At 42.2% G+C, this 25,559-nt stretch overlaps 1 protein-coding gene across 2 annotated transcripts; it reads left to right on the top strand.

Moving 5' to 3' along the window:
* Window positions 1–2,157: 2,157 nt before the first annotated feature.
* siah1 (siah E3 ubiquitin protein ligase 1) lies at window positions 2,158–22,665 on the top strand. Of its 2 annotated transcripts, none has more exons than XM_054620316.1 (5): window positions 2,158–2,303; window positions 15,330–15,386; window positions 19,760–19,941; window positions 20,979–21,275; window positions 21,697–22,665. In XM_054620316.1, the coding sequence occupies exons 2-5, from the start codon at window positions 15,377–15,379 to the stop codon at window positions 22,066–22,068; spliced, it is 861 nt and encodes a 286-aa protein (XP_054476291.1). In that variant the 5' UTR covers window positions 2,158–2,303; window positions 15,330–15,376; the 3' UTR covers window positions 22,069–22,665. The 2 variants fall into 2 exon arrangements, with proteins under 2 accessions (XP_054476291.1, XP_054476290.1); XM_054620315.1 differs by lacking the exon at window positions 2,158–2,303 and adding an exon at window positions 10,968–11,426.
* Window positions 22,666–25,559: the final 2,894 nt, after the last annotated feature.

Below are 25,559 nucleotides of genomic sequence, written 5' to 3'. Positions count from 1 at the left end.
TGGATCACCCTACTTCCTCTCCCTTCCTTCCCCCAGCCCCTCTCAAACATACTCCTTGCGGCTCTCTCTGTAGTTTCATTCCTTCTTTGTTTGCCACATCGTCTCATCATCATAAGGAAATGGGCTCATTTCATCCACAATTGTGGAACTCTCATTCAATGAAATTGATTTTGAAAATTGAGACATTTAATTATCACACTAACAAATTAACTTTATAAGCATCAATAGAATTTTGGATGATGAATATTTTTTATTCTATATCCATTTATTTATCTATCTCATTATGTTTTTGTACCAATGGCATTGTTTATTAATCTGTAAAGCACATTGTGAATGTGGGAAAAGTTAATAGCAATTAATAGCAGAAGTAGTGTAATTTGTAATATGTTGAGGAGGCGTGCATGCTGTAATCATGATACGTGGGGTTGAATAATGTTTTTTGAAGGGAAAATATTGGATAACCAAGACAACCAATTTGTAGCCATGCTGCCAGTTCTTTGACAGTGCTTTAAGCTAAATAACCTGACGATGGCATTGTAATAGAAAGTAAGTGGTATACCAAAGTTATTACAACATTCTGAAGGGGACATGGATGTCTGTACAAAATGGTCCAATATCAAGAAAATACCACAAATGTCAACCACTATGTGGTGCTAGATGAAAAGTCAAGGGATCACCAAGAGCACCAGGACTAGTCCGCTGTGCACCATGAATACATCCACCAAAGAAATAGTAGTAGTAATCCATCCGACAGTTGTCAAGACATTTCATTAAAAACCGTAATGCAATGGTGGCGTTAGAGTCAAGGGATTACCAATAGTATTATGCTCCATCCTCTGGAGACCATGAATGTCATGGGCAAAATGTCATGGCAATCCATTTTACAGCTGTTGAGATATTTTAGTCTGGAGATAAATAGTGGACCGACTGTTTTTGCCATCCCCAAAACCCAACGCTAGCGTTGTTTAAAATATGATTTGATGTTAAGCAAACACCTAGCATATTCTCATAGTAAATGGTGTATGCAATTTCTCCAGAAATTATTCAAACTATAACTCTTGCAAAATGTGCTATATATACTTTTCAATTTGATAAGGAGGTAACATACAGTGGAGGATAATAACAGGACATACCATTTCCATCCAGAAATAGAGGTGGTTGTATAGTCTACAGTGGTCTACTTTGTACTGTTCACAGAAAGAATTGGTGTACTCACTACATTCAGAGAAAAATGTTCCTACTCTGATCACTGTAAGAAGTACACTCACAGTCCCTAAGCCATTGTTGACGATAGGATAATTGGCTTAGCCCATATTTACAAAAGTATGTTATTTCTTTGACATCTCTTGCTGTCTGAGTCTCTCTCGCCATCCCATGAGCTCAGGCTGCTGCTAGCCCACTGGGACAATGCACTTACATAACCAATCCCTCTCTGTAATCCAGCCTGTGTAGCCACTCCCACCCCCTCCCCACTCTACTCCCTCCTCAAATCTCTCTGGTGGTGGTGGTGGGGGGTGGACTGGGACTCCCTTATGTCCAGATTACTATGGAGGAAGCACCATGACCTCTTAATCTAATCTCACCCAGTTACATGTTTAATTATCAAGGCTGAGTCACATGGCTTCATTCTCAAGTGCTGAACCACAGGAAGTGTGATGGTTTCAGGCTGTCACCTTATTGCTGTTAAGAATAAGGGTAGCTGTCCAAACTCATAATAAAATGTCACAGGGGGGGTTACAAGATATGTGAAGGCCCTTGTCTCAAGGTAAACGGATTTATTTATTGACTTTTTGATCCAATATTTATTTTCAGATATGTTTTCATATCGTTTTTTATGGCTTAAACACGTGATCTTTCGGATTGTGTATAGGAGAAGTAAAGGCAAAATGCGAAAGTAATGAAACGTAAACAGCACTGCTGACTGCCAACCTCCACTCTGCGTGCATATGTGTCATGGGCTTGGAGGGATTATGCATAAATTAATCGATTATCATTTTAGGTGAATATTGTAAAAAAACAACAAAAAAATATGAAAGTAGTGAACTGAGTGTATTTTTTTAAATAGTTCCTTTTAAATTTGGACCAATTTGTACACTGAGCGATTCGTGCAGAGCGCGCTCCCGCGGCAAACTTCAACAACTGTGCGCGCTCCGGAGCGGCTGGTACTTAACGCCTGGCGTCTCGTCTCTGCTACAGGAGCAGTGTGAATGTGTACACCGAACTAACGAATAAAACACCATTAGGAGGGATCCCGCGTCTTTCACTCATTTAATTGCAGTGAACTGAAGGATATTTCGTCCGAGGTAAGCGGATGTGCCACACGTCGGATGTTCTAGTGTAGTGTATGTGGGGGAAACAACAGCCCTGCTGTAGCAGACGTTAGCTTCCTTCATTAGCGCGATGCTAACGCTGGCTCTACGCTAGCTGGGCTTGGGGGAGAAAAAAAAAAGCTGGCTAGCCGTGTCGGTAACCCAGCTTGTTTGTTGTCGTGACGCTTTTAAAATGCACACTTGTCTGCGGTTTCCAGGCGATTGGCAAGCCTGCTGAGCAAACGTGGTCGTCCCGGTCCTCTGAGCTGCGCGTCGGAGACGTGAAGGTATCAGTTTATCGGCTTGTTCACACACTCGCTAAGCTAACAAGTCACCGATCCGGCTAGCTAGCTCGTCTGCTATGGGCCACTGCTTTACGGCAAGACGAGGCCTTGTATGTCTGCAACAGTGGATGCTAGCTAGGCTATGCCGTTGTCTGAGTCGCCAGACAAGGCCATGTTGCTTTCAAAGCAGGTTAGTTCAGGTCAACAGAAACCCTTCGTGGCATTGTTTTAGCGTAGCGGCGTTACTGGTGGAGCCTGCTGTCGAGGAAGTGATGACTGATGTTTACTCAAAGTACCGACTGCGGCTGCTGTCAGGGACCCACCGGCACTGTGTGTGTGTGTGTGTGTGTGTGTGTGTGTGTGACCTGTCTAAAAGGGGAGGACGAGTGAATGTCAGAGTTTGATTGTTGTTGTTCCTGTGATCGTCCTGATCCTCTTAATTAAACACGCTCATCTGTGTGTGCATGGCGAGGAGAGCAGATGAGCAGGTCGCATTGTGTTTGGCTCACATGGACACCTGTAGATGTGAAATGATGGCTATGCTGTCAGAATCCAAACTAATGGTATCTCAGTATGACCTCATGTTTAAGTTTCTGAAGTCGAGTAAGGGGAGCCCCATTTAAGGATCACTTTTGTTTGTTGTTGTTCTTAAATGATCTGCTCGGGTTGAGGCGGGATGGATCAATGCTGGAATTAACGAGAGGTCACCAAAATAACAGGTTTCATAAGAGAGACATGGGCTATAAGTTCTCTAGGGACACAATGTGAAACCGCAGTTTAGTACCTATTAGATGTGGTGCAAGTGACACCGTTATCATCATCAATTCAAAAGCTTCAGATATATAAATACATTTTTAAAAAAAACTGCTGCAAGCTGGGGCTTTATTTATGTATTTGTTTTGTTGACAGGTTCCATTTAAAGCCTAATAATCTGATGCATTATACATAGACCTAGCTAAAAGATCATTCTGTTGTTGTGTGTGCTCCCTGCAGTGATTGCAGATGATATACTTACACATAGGAATATTGAATATTGGAAGACTTTAAATATGTTATTGTGTTAGAAGTCACATGACACGCTGATGAGCCTGGTTGGTTAATGTTTTGAGTCACTAAATGATGACTATGCATGTGAGAGGGAAAGTAATGTTTTAAGGGCAAGGGACACACCGTATGTGGTCTTTGCTGCCATAGAAAGACTTCTCAGCATGTGCGGTCACATCATAGTCTTACTGCATCTCATCAATGGAAAGTGCTTGAATCTTAAACCCATCTAGCATATTTCACAAACACATAGAAGCTGTGCTGTGTCAACAACAAAACAGTTAGTCAGAGAACAACGTCAGAGTAAAAACAAAAGCCCCTGAGTCAATCTGGGATGACTACCTTCAAACTGTAGATGAAGAACCATGATGTCATCCCTATATTGCTGGTTCCATTGCCGCTATATATGGCACAAATTGTGCTTCTATTAATTAGATAACTACTTGCAGCCTTCTTAGACAGCTTAATGAAATGGGTGGGAAATATTAAGGCATCTATTTTGGATATATTGAACGGACATACAAATTCCATTGTCCATCATTTTGTGAGTTAACACAGCAGCCATCCGTCTGCTCAGCAGCAGCACGGTCACCTGTCCTGTGCATGATTTAAACACCAAAGAGAGAGATTCAGTCATATTCATTCCTTTAAGCTCAAGCCAGGCTTGAGAGCTGCATGACATTGATAAGGTGGTCCGGTTTGTTATTTATAAGGATTGGAATTGCAACATTTCTGCCCAAAGCTTTAATAATTTCTACATGCAATTTAACTTGTCAAGTGCAGCCAGGTGGTTTATTTTAAGTAATTGCATTAATCCCAGAATGTAAACGATGTAAATCAGCCCTTTTTTGTACCACATCAAATAAACACCAGTGATGCTATGATATATACATAAATATAAATCCCCCTGTCCACTCCGACTACAGGGTATGGGTTTGATTTGAACAACAAATCTGTGTTGAATTTTAAACCCAGACTCTATTGCGGCACTTAAATTCACCAACGGGTCTGGTTTTGTCAAATAATATAATTTTATGAAATTTGAGCAATCAAAATGTTAGATTTTTCTTAAAAGGAAACCAAGTAATTGTTCCGTCTAATTTTCAGTTTTGTATATTTACAATTGCTCCTTAATAAGGCAAAGGTATCGTTTATCTGAATAAATGCTAGAATACTGAATTACTAAAATAATCGATAGCTGCAGCTCTAGTCTGCAAATGCCCTTGCAGTCTGGAGATGAGGTCTGATGAGCTAAAATAGGCAAAACACACACACACACGCAATTCAGAGGGAAAAATTGTCTTCTTGTCTTTTGCTGAGTGTGCACTGCTCTGTACAGTGTTGGTTGTTTGTAATACAGCAGCAGAGATGAACTTGTTTTGACCTGAGGGTTTACGTATCTTTTAGAGAGGCTTAGTTGTTTGGTATTGTACCGGGTCCGTTCTCATATGTGGTTGGATGTTGACAGATGCCAACATGACACAGATTTGTCTCATGAAATCCTCATACTCATACATACAAAAAAATAATGGCTTGCTGTTTCATATTTTGGTTAGCTCAGTTGTAGAAGCTCATTCTCAGTAGCTGGTTGTCGTAAGAATGTAACTGTTTGCAAAGATCATGGTTTGATGCATACACCACTAGTGTTTGGGACAGCAGGGACAAATGAGATTGAAATTCTTTTCAATTATAGAGGAAATACATAATGTAAACAGTGACTCATGGGTCACAGCTTTTGACCAAATTATTCATATAAGGGCTGCAACTAACATTATTTACATAAAAAAATGTGTCTGCTGATTATATTCTCCGAAATTGTTTGCTCTGTAGAATATCAGAAAATTGTAAGAAATGTCTGTACAATTTTCTAAATTTCAAGTTGAAACCCTCAGATTGTTTATTACTTACCCATACAGTCCCATATTCATATTTACTAACATATATGATAAAGAAAAGCTGCATATCATCACATTTCAGATGTTTAAACATGCCGCTAGAAAAATCCCACTATATTTTGATTACCAGATATCACGATATAGCATGTTTTCCATGATGTGTTTTCATTTCTCATCTGTGTTAAATTTAATTTACATTGTGAGTATTGCAATGAGGATGATGTCACTGCAAATGTGTGCTGATAGTTGAGATTGCAGTGGCAATAATGGTTCAGACATCTGCCGCATCAACCAGAGTGGCTTGCCATCAGTTCTTACTGTTGTGCCCTGTTATCTCTATGATATGATCTATTTCTTCAACATGCAATTTTTGAATGCAAGTCTGTTTTTGCCACTACTTTGCAAAGAAAATATGTGCATGCCCAGTGTCACATGGCATAACAGTGGATTTACTCCACAGGATGTGTTTTGTTGTATGTGGAGTTTGTAAAATGAAATATCAGAAATCTTGACGTAATACCTCAGTTGTTAATCATCCTACTTGCGTACAAACCTATATGATTGTATAATGGTGTAAGGATTTAAGCTGAAGATAATTTCTTTTCAACATTGTCATCTTAAGCTCCCTATAGTGTCCCCGATAGAAGTGTAACTTTTAAACTAGCTGGACATTTCTTGCTGTAGTTCACCCTTGTATTCGTTGTTAACATATACCTTGACATTTTTATATACACAAGCTTAGAATACCTTTTGACTTTTTATCATGGACTAATATTTCTTAAGCAGTGTTTCGATGATTTAACCAGGAGAGATTAATCCTGATTCAAGCCGTAGAAGAGCTCCAACTGTGAGTCATGTAACATTGTATATGGGAAAATGAATGAGACTTCCAGAAAGGGAACATTACAACTCTACAGGTGCTGTCAGGCAATATTGAATGTCTTGAGTGGCTGAGCTGCTGTGTGTTTGTCCTTGCATGTGTCTAAGACCTAGCTTGTCAGCAGACCTTTTTTTTTTTAACTGTACTGGCACAACATCAGCAGCACATGTGCAGTGTATAGAGCTCAGCACTAGCAGCTGTTCCTGCAGGCCGATCGTGTGTGTGTGTGTCTGTGTGTGTCTGTGTGTGTCTGTGTCTGTTTGAAAGCGAGAGAGGGAGACAGATAGTGACTCATAGGCTCAGTTTCAGTGAGGTAATTCTAGATCTGTTACTAATGCCAAAGGGAGTCCCTGCTTGCTTTATTGCTCTCCGTGTGTGTATGTGCTAGCAAAACCAAGGTGTGAGGCTTTTTGTGTGTGTGTGTGTGTGGGTGTGGGTGGGGGTGGGGGTGGAGTAGGGTTTTTCCTCTGCCCTGATATCCCAGGTCTGCATGGCTTCTCCATGGTAACCAGCTGCTGAGCTGCACTGTTACTCAGTTGTTTTTCCTGCTGTGGAAAAGATGTGACTGCCAAAGCAGAATACATTTCTCAAGTTAAGTTAGCCACGAAATGCTCGCGTGTCGTTGTCGTCAGTGTACATAAAGCAATTATATTCTGCGACACACATTCCCAGTGATATTCCGGCACTTTTAGCGAGGAAGATGTCCTTCGCGTGGTGCTCTCAAGTGCAACCTGAGAGGACAGCAGAGGGACAGCAGACTACAGTTGGTAAAGAAATTGTCATTCAACCAGTTTACAAAGTCTGCAGTCAGCAAGCAGGTCTGTTCTCCTGAAGAGGCCTACCATCAATCAAGAACCAATCTAGAAATGATCATTTACTCAATGAATTGAAAAAACTAGTACCTGACTCAAAGGACTTGTTTTTGTCCCTGCTTAATGTAAGGGTACTTCAGAAACAAACACCAAGACCTGACCCAAAGAGAATTGTAAATGCACCTCAGACTAAACAAACTTAAAACCACAAAATGTGGGTAACAATACCACTTCCTGATGCACTGCCTTCTGTTTGTTTGTGAGTGGTTTCCTCTATTACCTCTATTCTAGCTCTGAGCCAGATGTGAGAAACCTCACATTTAAAAAAAAAAGTTAGAATTGACTCCTAACTGTTCTCTATTGGAACAGTAACACTGACAGTTTAGTAGCTTCAGAGAATGTGGACCAGGGAGTCGGGTTGAGGCCCCTGATTTTTGGGCCATTTGGCCTGCCGTAGATTTCCAGATATGTCTAACGTGCTAAAATACACAGTCTTTTTGCTCTTATGTGCTGATTTTACATCCAAATGTTATGTCCTGTAGACGTTGGTTCAACGCAGGTGTTGGTTAGGCCAGTAATCTGCAGGTAAAAGATTGTAAATGGACTTTCCGTTGTTGTCCCCCGTTGACCTATACTGCAGGGGTCAATCTGTATTAGGAAAATATTACTTGAGACTGGTAACTAATGTTAAATTCACCTTTTAGAATCAGCTGCAGGATGAAGTCAGCAATGGTGAACCTATTGGAACCAATGATCTAGTGTGATAATCACATCTTCCAAAGCATTGTTAAATGGCACGTGTTTGGCAAGTGATATTACTTTGAAATGCAAACGAAGCCTTAATTTAATCAAAAAACGACCTTCTTAACAGGTAACGGAAGAGAAAATATTTCTGCTTCAGTGACTCGCATCAGATTAGTACATGCCGGACCGCCAAGCAGCAGCAGCAGTCATTTCATATGGAAATGTAGGCTTATACTCGACTCTATTCCAGCGTGTTTTACAACCTCCCCGCCCAGGCGTGCTTTTTTACATCTCCAACTCACTTGTCTTGTTGTCTCTCTTGCTCCCTTAATTTCAGTTTCAGTAGCGCTTTATTTGCATGACAAAAGTGTGTTGAAGATGTAAATAATCTCTCTCTCTCTCTCTTCCCCTTTTGTGAACCCCTGGCTGTAGGTGATGAAGTGTAAAGGTCTCTGGTGATGAACTGCTGCTCGGTCCAGATGGCTCATTGTTGTATCCGCGGCCCGGCCCCTTTAATAACAAACTTTTGGCATTAGCTAGTGTCACTTGTGTCGTTTTTATAGCTCACAGTGTGAGTGTATGTCACAGCGGGTTCTCTTTGTGCCCATATTTTTTTCTGCTGCTAGATTTCTGACTGCATTATGTTTTATATTGTCTGGTGATAATGTGAACAGATGCAGTGTAACGATGTGGAGAGAATACAGCAGAGGGTGTGCAGCAGTATGCCTCCTGTCTTCTCTTTTAAAGCTGAAGTTTAAAGGAGCTTTCACACTGTGCATTGTACTGCTTTCTCTGTAAGAGAGGATTAGCATATTTTCAGATATCATAGGGAAAAGGTTGGTTATTTGTTAGAATATTTACAAAAACATATACACAACAACAATCCCTCTCAACCTATGACCCACTAGATGTGTGTGTCGGTGTCTGTATCTGCCCGTCTTTTCTTCTTATTTTGCTGTGTTCGGGACTCTTCCGGGCGTCAGCAATGAGCATTTGGAGCCAACATGGGGGGTGTCACCCCAAGCCAATAAGCAGGGTGTGCAGCCCATTCTCATTACTATGTCAAGCACCGCCGCTTTGTCACGCCCCTGGTGTTCCCCAGGCTCAACGTATGTGGCCCTGTTTAGCACCCGATACAAAGCGTCGGCACACGGGTTGTTACATCGCTGTGTGTTTTCATGTGCCTCTGTCTGTATTCGTTTCCTCTAGGGATGGACCGATATCATTTTTTTCAGACAAACTACAAGTACTTACCTATGAGTACTTAAAAAATACCATGACAGGTATGACGTCTTTGAAAAGGAGCACTTTGCTCTCAAAGTGCAACACTTTGATGCATTTAACTTTGAAATGAAGAACAATTTCTTCCAGGGAGTCTGTCGCTGGACCCCCCATAGAGGGTCTGAGGTTCAACCACCATAGTATCACAAAATCCTGTGGGAAGCACTTAAACCGTTACTGGATTAATACAGATTTTGATATTGGGGAATAAAAATATCTATCAATACGACCTCAGGAAAAAAGAGAAAAGTATGTGCAGCTCTAAGCTAGCTGTTATTTTATTTTCTACTGACAGATTCTGGCTCACACTGATATTGTGGTTTCACTTTGGCTTCTTTTCCTGTGTAGCTCAGTTTTGTGTGTGTGTGTGTGTGTGTGTCTGTTTGTGTGTTTAGAGAGTGAGGAGTGTGAGACGGGAGTGTGTGAAGGATAGTGAGTCTGCAAAAGGAAGGAGCAAAGGCGGGGTGAACATTTTGCACAGCTAGAATGATTCTAGAAAGTAGTTGACAGTAACATTAAAATCATCACGGTGGATTTAAGAAATAAATCACATTGAATTGATATGCAAATTCTGGTTTATGGGTTATTTTGCAAATAGTGCTAACATGCACACTACACTCTACAAAGTTCCAACTTCTTATTTTTTTTTTTTTTTTTCCAATTCAGCAGTTTGAATTGTGATTGAATGTGATAATTACACCTATTACATTGTGGCAAACTGTGAGAGGGGAAGTCAATAGAGGGGCAGAATGAAAAGGAAAGGAAGTGAGAAAGTGAGGTATGGTGTCAGTGAGGGCAGCTGGTGGTGCAGCCTCCAGCCAGCCAAGGCTGAAATCTGAGACTTGCACAACCCTCAGAGCCGGGCGGAGGGAGGGGGCAGAGAAAGAGAAAGAGAGCCAAATGTCCACCGTGGAGAAAGAAGGGGGAAAAAAATGCTGGTTTGGGGCAGAGTATGCATGCAGGAAATTGTGGGGCCGACAGAGGAAAATGAGGCGATACTGACATGAAAGATTAAATGTAGCAGTGTGGAGCAAGAATGGAGTCATGGTCTGTGTGAAAGGAATAGGTTGTGGAGAAGAAGGGGTTATGTGTGTGTGTGGTTAGAGCTGACGAGAGAGAAAGGGGAAGGGTGTGAGTGAGCTTGCTCCGATTGGACTAACATTGGATGCTGGCTTAGCCTCTCTCTCCGTCTCCGTACAGAAAACACACCCAGCAGTAGTGACACCCACCACACTCCAGGGGACAGAAAGAACATGGCTTGAATACAAGAAAAAAAGTGAGAGGGATAGTAACTTTGCTCCGGACTTTCCCTCCTTTTTGTTTTTTTCTTCTCTCACAAGCTACAGCCCTCTCTTCTTCCACCGGGAAAGCAAGAGAGAGCAGGGCTTTGTTTTCCGAATCAGCAAAGGATTGTTCTTCCAGAAACTCCTTTTTTAACACCGACAACATTTGTTTTTCATAGAAACCAGCCCTTATTTTGCCCTGGGAATTGTGCTTCTGTGCTGAAAACCTGCAAGTTTGGAAAATGATTTTGGAAGAGGATGTACCTTTTTATTAAGCTGTATTGGTGCTGAGCCAAAAAGACCCTGAAGTTCTGGCACCGGGAAAAAACTTTTGTAAAATATTAGTTATCCAGTGACGGAGACAATCTACAGTGACTTGGCTAAAACCATCTGATGTTGTCTTTGGTTCCTGGTGGCTGATTGGGAGGGGCCAGGGAGTGGCAGGTTGACCACACACTGACAAACTGCTCACACACTTTTGACTAAATTTGCTTTCAGTGCAACAGAAAGCAAATCCGGGATCGGCAAAAGCACCTAGCGACCTGCTTGGTCTTCGTTCTTATTTTTGCATTCAGTTTGGCCACAGCCCTCGTTCTTTTCATAACAGCTTTTTCCCCCGGACCCTCATGAGCTTATGCTTCCTAAACGGGGGAAGCGGGAGGAAGAAATGTGATCCTCTGTTCTGTGGTGTGTTTTGGGCTGCGGCAACAGTGTGGTTTCCATGGAAAAGGCCAGAGAAATATGACGACGAGGGGCTGCGTGAATGCTTTACCCCTATGCCTCTGGTCCAAGAGAAATCCAAGCCAGCTAGCGTAGCACTGCAAGCTCCGCCCTGGAATTCCTGGTTCAGACTCTTCTCTTGTGTAGCCACAAGTTGCGTGCACAGGACTAAAGGTGAACAAGCTTTTTTTTTTTTTTTTTTTTAAAAAGACGATGCACATGAACGCACTGATTTCTGGGAATATTTACACCTTTTCTCATCATCGGCTTAATGCGTTATGTACAGCTGTTCTTGTAGCTGCAGCTAAGGTGTCTTGTAAAATGCTGTAAATTCCTGTGCTCAGTCCAGTTGTAGCTCTCTCTCTCTCTCTCTTTCTCTCTCTTTCTCTCTCTCTCTCTCCCTCTTTCTCTCTCTCTCTCTGTGTGTGTGCCAGGTTGATAAATTGATACTTTGTGTACAGGGAGCTTGATAACAAAAGTGTGGGTACTGTGCGTTGTGACAGAATGTGTGTTGAATAGCTTGTCTGGGGTACAGAAGAAGCTTTAAGCATGCGTGCCTGTGTGCATTATGAATTATATGAGTCGGAGTGTATGTGTGTGTGTATGTGTGAGACTGAGAAAAGTGGGCTATGAGTTGAGAACAAAGAATGGCATGTTTGTGTTGAAGCCCAGCTTGTTTTCTGCCTCCCCCTCTGCTCATGCTCCGTTCATCTGTCTCCTGTCTCTTTCTCATGTCTTCTTCCATATCCTCTGTACTGTAGCCTTATCTTTTATCTGTTTGCCACCCTTCCTTTGTTGCTACTTGTTTTTTCCCTTTTTCTTTTGAGTTGTATTCTCCCTTTTCCTGGCTTCACTGTCTCTGGATTCTGAACATTTGCCTCTTTTTGTATACATTTTTCATCTGTTTGTGAATGTGTTTTTTCTAGTTGGCTCTTGCTGCAGGTTTTGTTTAGATGGACTGATGTCAAACTTTGCCATAAACTCTCCCTGGAAATCTGTCTCTGTTGTGAAAACCACAGATTCTTTGCATACTCAAAGAAATTCCGTCTACTGAAATAGAGATTTGTAGAAAATGGGATTAGGCCTGTGACAATAAAAACTTTTGTTGGACAACATATTGCCCCAGAAATAAATGTAATAAACTACATAATTGTCATTTTATAACTATTTTATGCCACTGAAGTAATGATAATATCATAATAATGCAAGTATACTCCTTCATAGAGCAATGAACCTTCAATTTTTCAGAATATTTAGACATTGTAATTGAAAAAAATATTAAAATGTCCTAAATAAATCAAACATAGATAAACCAAAATTAAACTCCGAAAGAGGGAGCAGCGGAGGAGGGGGACAGAAGCAGTGCGAACAGAAATAAAGTTTGAGTTGAGGTTTTTTTTTCCTGTTTATTAGAGTTAGGCACTGAAAAAAACTCTTAGGTGCTATGCCCAATTCTAAAAAAAATGGTAGGGAAAACCCTGCTCTTTACTCTGGCATCATGTTGACATACATGCATGTTAACACAAAGGGCAATATCGAGGTCAGCGAAACGATAAGTTGATACGTAATGGTTCTGACTTGCTTGAATGGGATCCTTGTTGGTGCTTGGTAAACATCACATGTAAATGCATCGAAAACCGGTCTCACTTTCCCTCCAGTACAGATGCTTTTATGTGTGCTGTTCTACATGACAACTACAACAGCGGCTATGTTTTACATGCACTCAATAATCCAATTCCCCAATTACGATGTTAATGCGTTTACACACGTGACCTGCACATATTAACCTAAAGACAGGTTCTACTCCCTGGTATCATTCATCCTGTTAAAAGTGGATGTAGATCCTTTCCTAATGCATTTTCAGTGTAAGCCAAGGGGTCAAACTTGCAAAATATGAATTTAAGAGTTTATCTGAAGCTCCTCTAAATTGGATGAATCAAGTGCATATCTTTCAATATTAAATACATTTAAGTGGATGTTCCCCTCTGGACAGTGTTTCTTCGTTGAGCTGCAGTGGAGCGATAGTAACAGAAGAAATTGTACATTTTGTACTATGAGGGTTGTAACGTTGGGAGATATCTACTATATTTATCTGACTCTGCAGAAGCTTATTAACTTAAGATAAACTTTTGGATACTTGACAACGAGATTGGTTCTCACAGATTATATAGGAAACATTGAGTGATGTAACAGAGGGGGAGAGGGCTGTTAACCACACTCGTGGGTTCACTTAATATTATTGGTCATGGTGGGGATTTTATAGATATTTCAATACTTAACATGGTCGAAATGCTAATTTAGATTTTAGTTTTTTCTGACCAAAAGCCGACCGTCGTTAACCCATTAATAACCATTGAACTACAATATTAGTGCCTTGCATGCAGGGTTGCTGTGGTTGAAGTTCCCTACTAACCACTCAGCTGCAAACAATAACCAATGCACAAGCAGGTTGAATCCATCATTTATCACTAGCATCTGAGTCCCCAGTTCACAAAGGTGTTTCTCCTTAAAAACATCCCCTTCTTTATAGTGCAGCTTTAACCACAGGAAGTTTTTGTAGCCTAGAGATAAGACATGAACGAATAGAGAAGCTGTGCCTTCCCACCGCTACATCTTTGACATGTGTTGGCAAGCAGTTTGTTTGTCACGTGCGGCGAATAATCGGCATTGGAGTTGGATTGAGCAAAGATGCTTTTCTTTTATGTTGCTGATATGGAAAGTCCCTGCATATCGTTCCATGTTGATGCCTTCTCATTATGCAAAACAAGTATGCTCCCAAAGGATGTGTGTTTACATTGGCTCCACCTTACTGACATTACTGGCTCAGTCACGACTGACCATTTGTGTGCATGTAAACTTTCTAGTTGATGATCATAGGATTGAGTCTTTATTACTGAGTGACACGTCATAGCGCTTCTTAAATGAACGTCCCGTCTCCTCCGTTTTTCCAGCAACAAATTGACTTCAGAAGACATGCAGGTACACACTGTTTAGAAAATATACTTTGTCTGCTGGGTTTTCTTGCTGTGTTGTGTTCTAACTCAGAGAAAGGAGAAAGGAAACTGGCGGTTTCCGTCTGTTGATGGTGTGCACATTATCCACATTTTAATTAGTTTTCATATACAAACCTTGTCACAATGATCTTATTCTGTGGACTGGATTATAGGTTTGCATTTGATACTAGGAATCGATCATGATTGTGTTTTTAACTATTCAGAAGTGATCTCAATTCCTAACTCGGATGTTTCACCGGCAGTATTTCACGTTAAGTGATAACTTCTTTCAGTTGGGGGACGGCTTCTCTACACCAGGGATAAAAGTGGTGATAGGCATTGAGCTGAGTGCGCTTAAACATCACAAATCATCATAATATTTTAAGTTGCTATATTTGATTGACAGACATAGAATATATTAAGGTCAGGATGACCTCTTCTTTGGCAAACGGTAGCTATGTGGTCAAAAGTTCTTAAAAAGGTGTGTTGGAGTTCTGCAAGCTGTTCGGTGGCTTGTGATGCATCAGCATAATATGATCCTGACACAGCAATTAGGCGCCACAAAATGTAACTTACAAATGTAACTTTAGCTGCTTTATGAAAAATGAATTAACAGTGCTGGGAAACCAGTGTGGAGCCAACAGACAGCGCAGCAGGACCATTTTAGAAGTCTAGTCTAATGTACGTTGCATTAGCGGCGCAGTAAGTGGCTTAATGCCTTGAATGAGCATCGCTCAGTGTATGAAAGTGCACAAGATGGGCAGTGCCTTTGCTGGTCTCTTATAGGCTGGTGCCAAAGCAGAGATGGCTACCATAAACATAAACCTGTGTCATCATGTCAATCAGATCTCGTTCCGATGTGAACTGATGCCCACTGTCAGAAAATGACAGAACCAGGTCATCACTCTGTGGTAAACTGACATTACATAACTGGCTGTCTGTTACTTCATTGTAATTATAGGTCTACTGTTGTGGTGTTATTTATTTTCTTGGTATGATTCCCAGCCTGTATTTTCTAGCTTTGTTACTCAGTCATGTTTGTTTACCCTCTTTTTTTTTTCTTCTTCTTCTTCTCTCTTTTCAGAGGTCCCCACATTTCAAGAGCAGACGAAAGCCTTATTTGGAAATCTTATGGACGAAGGTTGGTATTTATTTCTATCAGGTTTTTTTTCTTTCGACCCTCTGATTCCGTCTCTCTGTTCGTCTACAACAGTGTTTTGCTGTTTCCAGCAGCCTTTTCTGTGGACAAACTTCCCAGTTTGCTCCATTCCTGCAGCACCAGTTACTCTTTCTCCTACATAGAGAGAGGTGTGCAACATGATGTCTCTGTCTGCTACTCGCTTTTCAGTTTGCCTTTTTGTTAGAGCGTGCTGTAAGAACAGTCACAACCTAGTTCATGCTCAATCCTTTCCCCCTTTACCGTTATGTTGCTGCTGCTGAACAGAGAGGACTGTTTGTGTTGGCTCTTCTTTCTGTCATCATCCTTCCCCTCACCTCCTGACACGGAGCAGTATTGCCCTCATTGTACTCTCTCTGACTGGTTAGCTGACTCACCCTTTGTCTCCCCAGCCTCTTCTGAACTCATGATTTCACCTCCTTCTCTCACATAGCTTCTGTTGAATGTATTTCATTTTGTTATAAATGTTCTCTGGAGAAGGATCATTTCCTAACGTGCTGATGGTTCTACTCAATGTCAGCATTGTAGAAACCGAAACCCAGAACCACTTGGACTGTAAATTCGGACTGTAAAAGCCTTTTCTAAGCCACCTGCTACCAACAAAAGGTTGCTGGGCCATGTGGGCCCTTACTCTTGTCTTTATCTTGGCAGTGTCTCTTCTTAGCACCCCCATGTGCATCTGAACAAGTGACACTCTGTTTATCCCCCCACTGGCCCTCTTTAGCTGGGCTTGCTGCTACTTGTTGTTACTTTATATGCTGCCAACTAGCTATCGTAGCCGGTGTTGGCCAGGGAAGATTTGTGTCAGTAGTAATGTGTAATCACCACGAAAACAATTCAGCATATCTGTTTTACAGTGAGGGGAAACTTGTTTTTAATCTTCTCATAGCTGTTATACCATCAGCCGCTTTGCTGTTGGTGGCGTTTTGTGGGGCCCAAATCCCAAAAGTGTGTGTGTGTGTATAGCTCAGCCAATCAGAAGCAATGTGTTAATCACATCAGTCACAACTGAGCTGGCTTTAGCAAACCTTTCTGAACAGTGACTGATGATCTCCTTTTTAGAATTGCAATCTTAAATTGGCATTATAATATCACATTGTTGAATTAAAACAATGCATTAATTCACTCTTATAAGGATTGGGTGTGGCAGCTCAAACGTTTCTCAACTCTGGGACTGTAAAACTGGCCCCCTTTCCTGGCCTCCAGTGTTGTTCTATTTCAGTAAAGTATGTTTAGCCATACAGTTGTTCTGCTGACTGAGCTGCAGTCTGTATTCTTCATGTTGTAATAACTGTAACCCATTCGTCTCTTGGAGGCTACTTTCGCCCGATTAAGACAAAATAGGTAAGTTAGAAACTGAGCTTGCTATAAAATATTCAATTAAACCACAGTGCGTGTTTCCAAATTGGATGTATCTAAAAAAATAAATAAAAAAAAACTACTCTTATTAACCCATTTTTATATAAATGCCTTGAATTTGAAATTGGATGTCTCATAAAGCGTTGCATTTACAGCAAATTGCATTGTCGCCAATTCTGATCATAGCATTTTCTTCTAACTGTATTAGTAAGTTAGAGACTGCCAGTACAAAGCTACAGTGCTAGTAATTCCAATCTTGCATGCTAGCTGACAATGACCCTGGCCTTGGCCGAGCTGAGTGTCCTGAGCTAATTTTGGTCCCACTGCTCTTAGCGCTGCTGCTAGCATGCTAGTATGCTAGCCAGCTAAGAAGATCTATTAATAGCTGCCGAGGCATTATCTCCACCACAGCAGATGTGTTTACAAGCCGGCAGACACAGTTACAACTAGCTAATACTCTCTCTCATTAGGTCCAGTTGGTACCTCCTTTAGTTGGCATGTGCGCACGCAGAGAGGCCTTACCCAGAACAGATGCACTTACAGAAGCGACACGCCCGCTGGCATCTTGTGCCTGCTACCAAGCTAGACTTAAAAGGGAAGCTTAATGCAAAAGTAGTGACGACGTAGATAAAAGCATCACTTTTGGTTAAAGGGCGAACCCAAAAACCTTCTGGGAGCAGTCAAAAGTGTCAACATGGAAATCATAAATCACTGAAATTTGAAGGTTTTCCCCAATCGGAGCACTAGAAGGAACTACTTACTTTATGGTGCTGTGTTTTAGAAAACTAAAACTGAGCTAACTGTGCTTTTTAAAGATTTTTTAAAAATGGTTGATTGCTAAACGTAGAAGTAGCAGCATTAAATCACCAAAAAGAGTTAAAAAGAATGACTTGCATTCACCCGAAGGACCCTTGTATACATGCAAACATCACCCATGATGTTCACCGACTCCTACAGTATCCTCTATTTAACACTTTTGAGTTTTTTTTTTTTTAATTAGCTAGGATTGCCAAAGCCATTACCAAAGCTTTGGCAGCATTTTGACCGTGGGTGTTGATTTCCAGCTGTTGAACTGTCTGTGTACATATTGCTGCACTGTCTCACCACCCGGTTCTCTTCTTTTGTCTCTACCTCCCACTCATACTATTCCTCTCTCCACTCCCACATTTCCTCCTCTCCCTTCTGTGTCTCCCCCGCGCTGCATCCGTCTGTGGGTTAGGGCTATAAACAGGATGAACTCTGCCAGGTAGCAGAGTGGGTGGGGGACAGGCATGCACAGTCATCCCACCCAAAACCCTGTACTGCCCAGAAAAGACCTGACAGGTGAAACATCCCCCTTATCCTCCTGTCCTTCCTTTTTTTTTTTTTTTTTTTTTTATCTCCACACCCACACGGCTGTGGCCACTCTTTGCGTATTTGGACATTTTTCTTTCCTCTTCTCTCCTCCTCCATTGTCCTCTTAACCCACCTTCAGTTCCTGTAAGGGTTCTAGCGCTTCTGTCCTCCACTGCTGTACTTACCCTGTACAACACCCCCTCTTTCCTTGTTTATCATCTCCTCCCTCCCTCCCTCCCTCCCTCCCTCCCCCTCGTCTCTAATAGCTCTCCTTTTGCCCTCCTTCCTCAACACATACCTATTCTCCTGCCCATCATTTTTACTCTTATTCTCTCTACTCACTCCCTCTGCAGGCCACCCCACACCACACAAACCTGTTACCAAGGCAACCACTCAGCAGGATAGGAAACAGCAGCTACACACACACACACACACACACACACACACACACACACACACACACACACACACACACACACACACACACACACACATCTGAGTTCACTTTAGTGTCTGCTGGTTCTTTTTTTTTCTGTGTATGTGACCGAGACAGTCTGTGCAGCTCCGACTTCTTGCTGTGACAATAATAGAAATGTTGCACGTGGAAGGCTCAGACCACGGAGAGACTGAGAGAAACGGACAGAGAACCGATGTGTTCTCTGCTCATTCCTTTATATAGTGGCGTGGAAAAGATGGTACACCCCACCCCCCTAAAGAGAATGCGGATGCTCCAAATTAAATCCACATGTCTGCAGTGTCTTGACTCCCAAAGGCAACAGTCAAATGGGTTTGAAGCACTGTGGTTACAAATATGACGTAACCTACTGCAGCCACACACATAGGAAAGTGTGGTAGGTTGACTAGGCTACAGATTTTGAGACAAGTGGGTAACCACACTGATCGCTTCTGTGAAGCAGTACAGCAAGTCTTTGTAGGAGTATGATGATTGATTCTACATTTCTACATGTACTGAGAAATGTAGTCATACCAGCAAAAGCCACATTTAATCACAGCTATTGGGTGCTTTATTCTGAAATGTGTGAGTTTATTGTTGATTGCCGAGCATGCAGTACATGGGCAACACAAGCAATGGACTCTGCTTCTATTGTTGCAAGAGCTACTAAGCATGGTGAGTGTCACGGACAAGATGTATGTGATCATGTAAACTTAATGGTGTAACTGGTGAAAGCATACAAGGAGGAGGGAAAGTGTATTTCCCGAGGCCCAAAATGTGTTCATTGGGGGCCAAATGAAAACGGTAATCTAGAATGAGCTAGGGAACATTTGTACAATACAATATTTATTCACATAGGTTAAAAAAAAAGGTGTTTTATTTTACAGAGGAACATGAAATGAGTAATCAATTTTAATGTAACAGGCCAGCTATGAGAACTCAGCTGAGTTTACCACGTTGTCAGGCTCAGCCTTCTTTTCTCACATCACTTTTTTTAGTGGACTGCCCATCAGCTTTGATGTCGAGGTGTCAGAGTTATACAGCCAGAGACTTAGAGGTCATAACTCATAGATGTGCTTTAAGGAAAGTAAAGAGAAAGAGTCTACAAAACTGGCCTCCTTCTCTCTGATCCAAAGACTTTGTATCTCTGATCTAAAACATGGCGCTATACCTCTCTAATCCTTTTCAGAAATGAGTCGCCAGACTGCCACCGCGCTGCCCACAGGAACCTCAAAGTGCCCCCCCTCCCAGCGTGTGCCCACCCTGTCAGGCACCACTGCCTCCAACAGCGACCTGGCCAGCCTGTTTGAGTGTCCTGTCTGCTTCGACTATGTGCTACCCCCCATCCTGCAGTGCCAGTCTGGACACCTGGTACGTATCGTCCAGCCTGGACACTAACCAGAGCCGGTCAAAATGAGTGCCACATTTGGTTTCGTTTTTTTTCAAGTTTAATGGAACTTTATTACAGATGTATTAATGTCTTAAACTGTTTTGATCATGAGTAGACAAAGCAGGTAAGACTTACAGTGTTTTTGAAATTATAAAGTTGTCCTTAAAGATGCTTAGATGGCACAAGATGCAGATTTTAACAGCTCACAATGGCTGCCAATTAATGGACTGACTGAACAGACTGTATTTGTATGACTTATTTTGACCCAGAGTGTAACGCAAAAAGAAAATGTTCCAAGTGACAGCCTTAAAATGTTTGACCTAAAACTGGTGGCACTAAAACGAAAGTTATAGTATACTGAGAAATTAGTTGTTAGCCAACCAGAACACAAGTTGTATTTCTGTGGTAATTTATTTTACAAATATTAGAGAACACTCAAATCTATGTATCCAACATGTTTCCAAGTGTCTGAAGACTTACCAATGTAGGAAATGTATATAGCTCTTTGTGCTATATAAATTGAACTATTCACATTCTTACAGAATCTACTTACAGCCTCTCCTGTCCTCTCCTCAATGCTCTCTTTTCAGCAGCCTGCAGTTCAGTCGAAGTTTCACAGAATTTTTGTCACATGACTGTTGGTGTCAGCCGAGTCAATCATGACTTCATAGTTGCGCTGAGGAGCGCAGAATTGAATGTTTTTACAGTATCTGGTTACTTCAAAAGGTTTATTTGGGACAAGATTTTAAATAAGAAATTTAGAATAAAAATGTTGATGATAAATCATGATTTTTAGGCTATGTTTTGGTTGCTTCTTCTGACAGAGGCGTTTGTCATGATGTGTTCGAGGACTGTCGCAAAGGTGAAAATCTGACGATGATGACGGTTTTCACAGCTTCTGGCTATGACTAACAATGTAGTTTTCAATCCCGCCAGCAGGTTTTGGCGTTCAGAGGGTTAAGAGAAAAACATCTTTCGGAGGACAACCGCTAACTTGTTTCCTGCGTCCCTTCCACAGGTATGCTCCAACTGCCGGCCCAAGCTCACCTGCTGCCCCACCTGTCGAGGCCCCCTGGGCTCCATCAGGAACCTCGCCATGGAAAAGGTGGCCAACTCTGTCCTCTTCCCCTGCAAGTACGCCTCGTCGGGCTGCGAAGTCACCCTGCCTCACACCGACAAGACGGAGCACGAGGAGCTGTGCGAGTTCCGGCCGTACTCCTGCCCGTGCCCCGGCGCCTCCTGCAAGTGGCAGGGCTCGCTGGACGCCGTCATGCCTCACCTGATGCACCAGCACAAGTCCATCACCACACTGCAGGTCAAACATTGACTCCTCTCCTCAGCTGCTTTTTATGAACTAAGCGTAATAAGAGTGTACAGTGACGTTTGTCAAAACAAAGGGAAGTCTGTTGGACAGGTAGAATCCCAGTTTGTTTACATTTGGGACCATCATTTTCACATTCGTCCCTATGACATCACCACATTTGCAAGTGCTTAATAAAGCTAGCTGTGTGTGTTGATGCTCCATGATGAATAACGGAATGAGAAAGTATTTTAAATTGTCCTTTATTTTTGTTTAGTGATAGCTTATTCTGGAAAATGACTACTTTTGATTAAAAAGTATAGAAATAAGCATTCCCTGTTACAGTGTGTGGGTGTGACAGTGAGTCTTGTCATTATCCTTACAACATAATGATCTAACTCTAACCTGTTTGACCTGTGTCTGTGTGTCTGACCAGGGGGAGGACATTGTTTTCCTGGCCACGGACATCAACCTGCCGGGCGCAGTGGACTGGGTAATGATGCAGTCGTGCTTCGGCTTCCACTTCATGCTCGTGCTGGAGAAGCAGGAGAAGTACGACGGCCACCAGCAGTTCTTCGCCATCGTTCAGCTCATCGGGACGCGCAAGCAGGCCGAGAACTTTGCCTACCGGCTGGAGCTCAATGGGCACCGGCGCCGACTGACCTGGGAGGCCACGCCGCGCTCCATCCACGAGGGCATCGCCACGGCCATCATGAACAGCGACTGCCTGGTGTTCGACACGTCCATCGCACAGCTGTTCGCGGAGAACGGCAACCTGGGCATCAACGTCACCATCTCCATGTGCTAAGAGCTTTCAAGAGAAGAGGGTTTAAAAAAATAAGTTACAGATTGTCAGGGGGGCATTTTTTTTAAGAGGGGGGTCAAGTCCGTTGTGACCTCACAGCGCCCCTCCCCCTCCTCTCTGCCTCACCCCTTGAGACGTGGAACTGGACTGTCTGATCAGGCAGCCGTGGAGGCCCAGGGGGTGGGATGGATGGATGAATGGATGAGTGGAGGAATGAATTAACACAAGGACATTACTGTGTAGTGATGGCTATAGACTTCTAAACACAAACACACACACACACACACACACACACACACACACACACACACACACACACACACACACATAAACGTATATATGTGAGACTCATGCACGCACATGAGGTCTCGCCCTCTCTGTCATGAAAACACGGACACAAACTGAAACGCTGTTCAGTCAAACTCGTCTCTTCACGTGATTTCCCGCCACTCTTATTTCAGTGTCTCTCTTTCTTCTCTCCCCTCCGTCATCCCCAGACATTTCAGACACTTCGGCTCTGCCCTGACAGCTTTACACTGGGGGAGCCTCAAGCTATATTTCAACACGGACTCCCGGTCAGTGCTAGCCCCCCCCATCCCCCATCCCCCATCCATCCCCCATTTCCGTACTGTTTGTAATCCACCTCAGAACCCCTCCGACCTCCTGGATTGACCGGTTGACAGCGTGGCTGTGGCTGGGTTTAACCAGAATGGGCGTCTCCATGTTTAAGCTAGCTCAGACTGGATCCCAGAGGCCCATGAAGTTCCTCATCGCAGATTTTGGTATTTATCTTCACCTGCGACTGACGTGGCTACCGATGGCTGGGACTGGAACCGCCACCCACAGACATGGACGGCTGTAGCACCCAGAACCATAGACGCCCAGTTATGTCCAGGACTGCAGTCTGTCTATCGGAACAGGCTCATCTGGTCTCCTTCCGGTCCACATGGGTCCACCCAAGGCTAAAGATTGAGCATCGGAAGCTCTTTAAATAGTTGACTTGTCGTCGTTGATAGTTCTTAGAACAGACTCTGCTCTCATACTGTATGGATTTAGGAAAAGCGCTCAGCTACAGCAACCCCGGATTTTTTTTTATTATTATTATTTTTATTATTATTATTTTCATGAAGTCTCACATTCACAAAACACACCATGCATTACAGACAGGTGTGCGTGCAGGTGAAATAGTGGATGAATTGAGTGCGTGTCAGAGCGTTTTCCACTGCGTATTAGAGGGGGTCTTTTTTCTTTTCAGAACAAGGAAAAAAAAAAATGCATTTCAGTTGAGTCAGTTTTCTTTTGGGGTTTATTTTTTAAGTCCGTTACTTTTTAATTATTTTAGTTGGTTTTTTTTGTATGAGAGGAGGGAAGAACTCCTGACATGTATGCATGTTTGTATGTATGTGTATGTATGTATGTGTGCGTATGTGTGTGCGAGATGGACATGTGGCAAAAAGCCTGCTCATTCTCTTCCCTTCTCTCTCCGCTCTTCTTTCGTTTGTTCTCTGCCTCCGTCTCGCTGTCTGCCAGCGTCGGCCTCAACCACTGATTGACTGATCACCCAACCAGGAATGAGGGACAGTTTCTACGGTTACAATGTTGCTATTGTTATTATTAAATGGAGATTATCATTATTATCTTATTTTGTAATGACTTTTAAAAACAAAAATTTAAAGGCAGTTGTAAAACTTGTGGCTAAACTTCAGTGTTTGTAGTTAAAAAGCAAGTTGTGTCGTTCTTCTGAAGGTTTGTGTTTTTTCCCCCAGAGTTGGATTGTTTTTCCTCATCTACTTGTCTCTCTGTCCTCTTGTTTGTGTGGTAAGTCCTTTCTTTTTATTTTTGTCTACGAGGAGGGAGGGAGGTCAAGCCAATCATCTCTCCCTTGCTCTTCATGTGGAGTCTCAGTAATGTTGCTGCTCTCCCTCAACTCCTTTACTTTTTTTTTCTGTTTTAATTTGTCATTAAATAAATCTATCTTTTTCATACCTGGTGCCTTTTCTTCTTTTCTTTTACCATTGGCCTCAGATCCTGGCTGTGGCTACATTATCTTAATGCAATACTGACAATACTAATTTATTTGTCTGTATACTTAAAGGAGTTTTTTGATTACTTGTAGCTCCACAGGGAATCTTTTTAATATTTTTATTAGAAAATGTTCATACAGTCCCTCTAAGGTATTCAGATAATTGAGCGCTCCGTTTGTCAAGTCAGACCAATCAATATACGAAATGTCCAAGGAAAAGCAATCTCACCTCAATGTCAAATTTTAGTTTTTTTTTTCTGGGTTTCAATCAAATCACACGATCTTCCTCAGCAGATGGAGTTTGCCCGGTTGTCATGGAATTGTAAATGTTTTAAAAAGGGGGAAAAAATCAATGGGCCTTCTCGTCCATGTTTGATTAAAATTGCGCTTCAAAGTTAATTTTCATGTCAGCTGGGCAATGAAATGCCTTGATTACAAGTTATCAAAACTGCAATAGATTTCTGATTTAAGTACCGGAAGTACATACTCTGAAGTATACAATATTCTACCAGTGGAAGGTGAGAAGTGTGCACACCTTGGTTGGGTACAGGAACGGGACAAGAAGCAGTAAACGAAGAAGAAAACCTCTTTTACCTGAGTAATATTGTATCTATAAAAATTTAGGGAGCTTGCAAATTTGTGTTGAATGACATCTCCTTTTTTAATTGTCGTCTCTCGTTTCTGTTCACAGAAAGGTAGAAGGTCATGCTGCCAGAGGAATAATGTCATTCTGCAAATTCATATTTTATGTTTTCTGTAGAAAATGATTTGTGACCAGTAATTAACAGGTTCTGGTCCCAGTCAGAAGGAACCTAAACTGAACTGTGTTAAGTCCAGGGTTAAAGTGGTTATTTCCCACTGTGCCTCCTTTTAGCACAGTCATGCTGTGTGTGATTGTGCCGGGAAACCCCCAGGTGTGAATCAGTGCATCTTATTACCTCATCGGGGGAAAAAAAAGAGTCTCTGGCTAAAATGTTGACACTGCTAATTCACACTTCAAGGCCTTTCATCATGATCCACGTTTACTTTTTCAGCTTCTAATTAAGGTCAATTAAGGTCAAACTAGATCAATGTTGTTTGATTTTGAAGTGATAATTAAGTCTGCAACATAAACAAGCAGAGTGTAGTGTTGGTGAAGTGTAGTAGCCCAAAACTCTTAAGCAAAGAGCCAGTGATACTGTCCTCAGTGCATCTGTCGGCCTCCCAAGTTTATCATTGTTAAGTAGGTCTTTGGATGTAGGGCAGCCTGTGAGGTCAGATAGGTAGATCAGACAGGCAGCATGGAACACATTAATAGTATTGAGCATAAGAGCTCTAGTTTTTTTGCTCAAAATCCCGGAAGAAATGTTTGCAGAGATGCGAATGCTTGTGCTGTGACATGTTTTCTGTCTGCTTGCAGGTGGCACAGTGATCTCTGTCTGGAGGTAAGAGACTGGACCAGATTTATTTGTGGTGATGAGAGGTCAGAACA

The sequence above is a fragment of the Anoplopoma fimbria genome, chromosome 19 (assembly GCF_027596085.1).
Source record: "Anoplopoma fimbria isolate UVic2021 breed Golden Eagle Sablefish chromosome 19, Afim_UVic_2022, whole genome shotgun sequence".
Lineage (NCBI taxonomy): Eukaryota > Metazoa > Chordata > Actinopteri > Perciformes > Anoplopomatidae > Anoplopoma > Anoplopoma fimbria.
The sequence above is the reverse complement of the archived record's forward strand: the minus strand, read 5'-3'. Positions and strand labels throughout refer to the sequence as shown.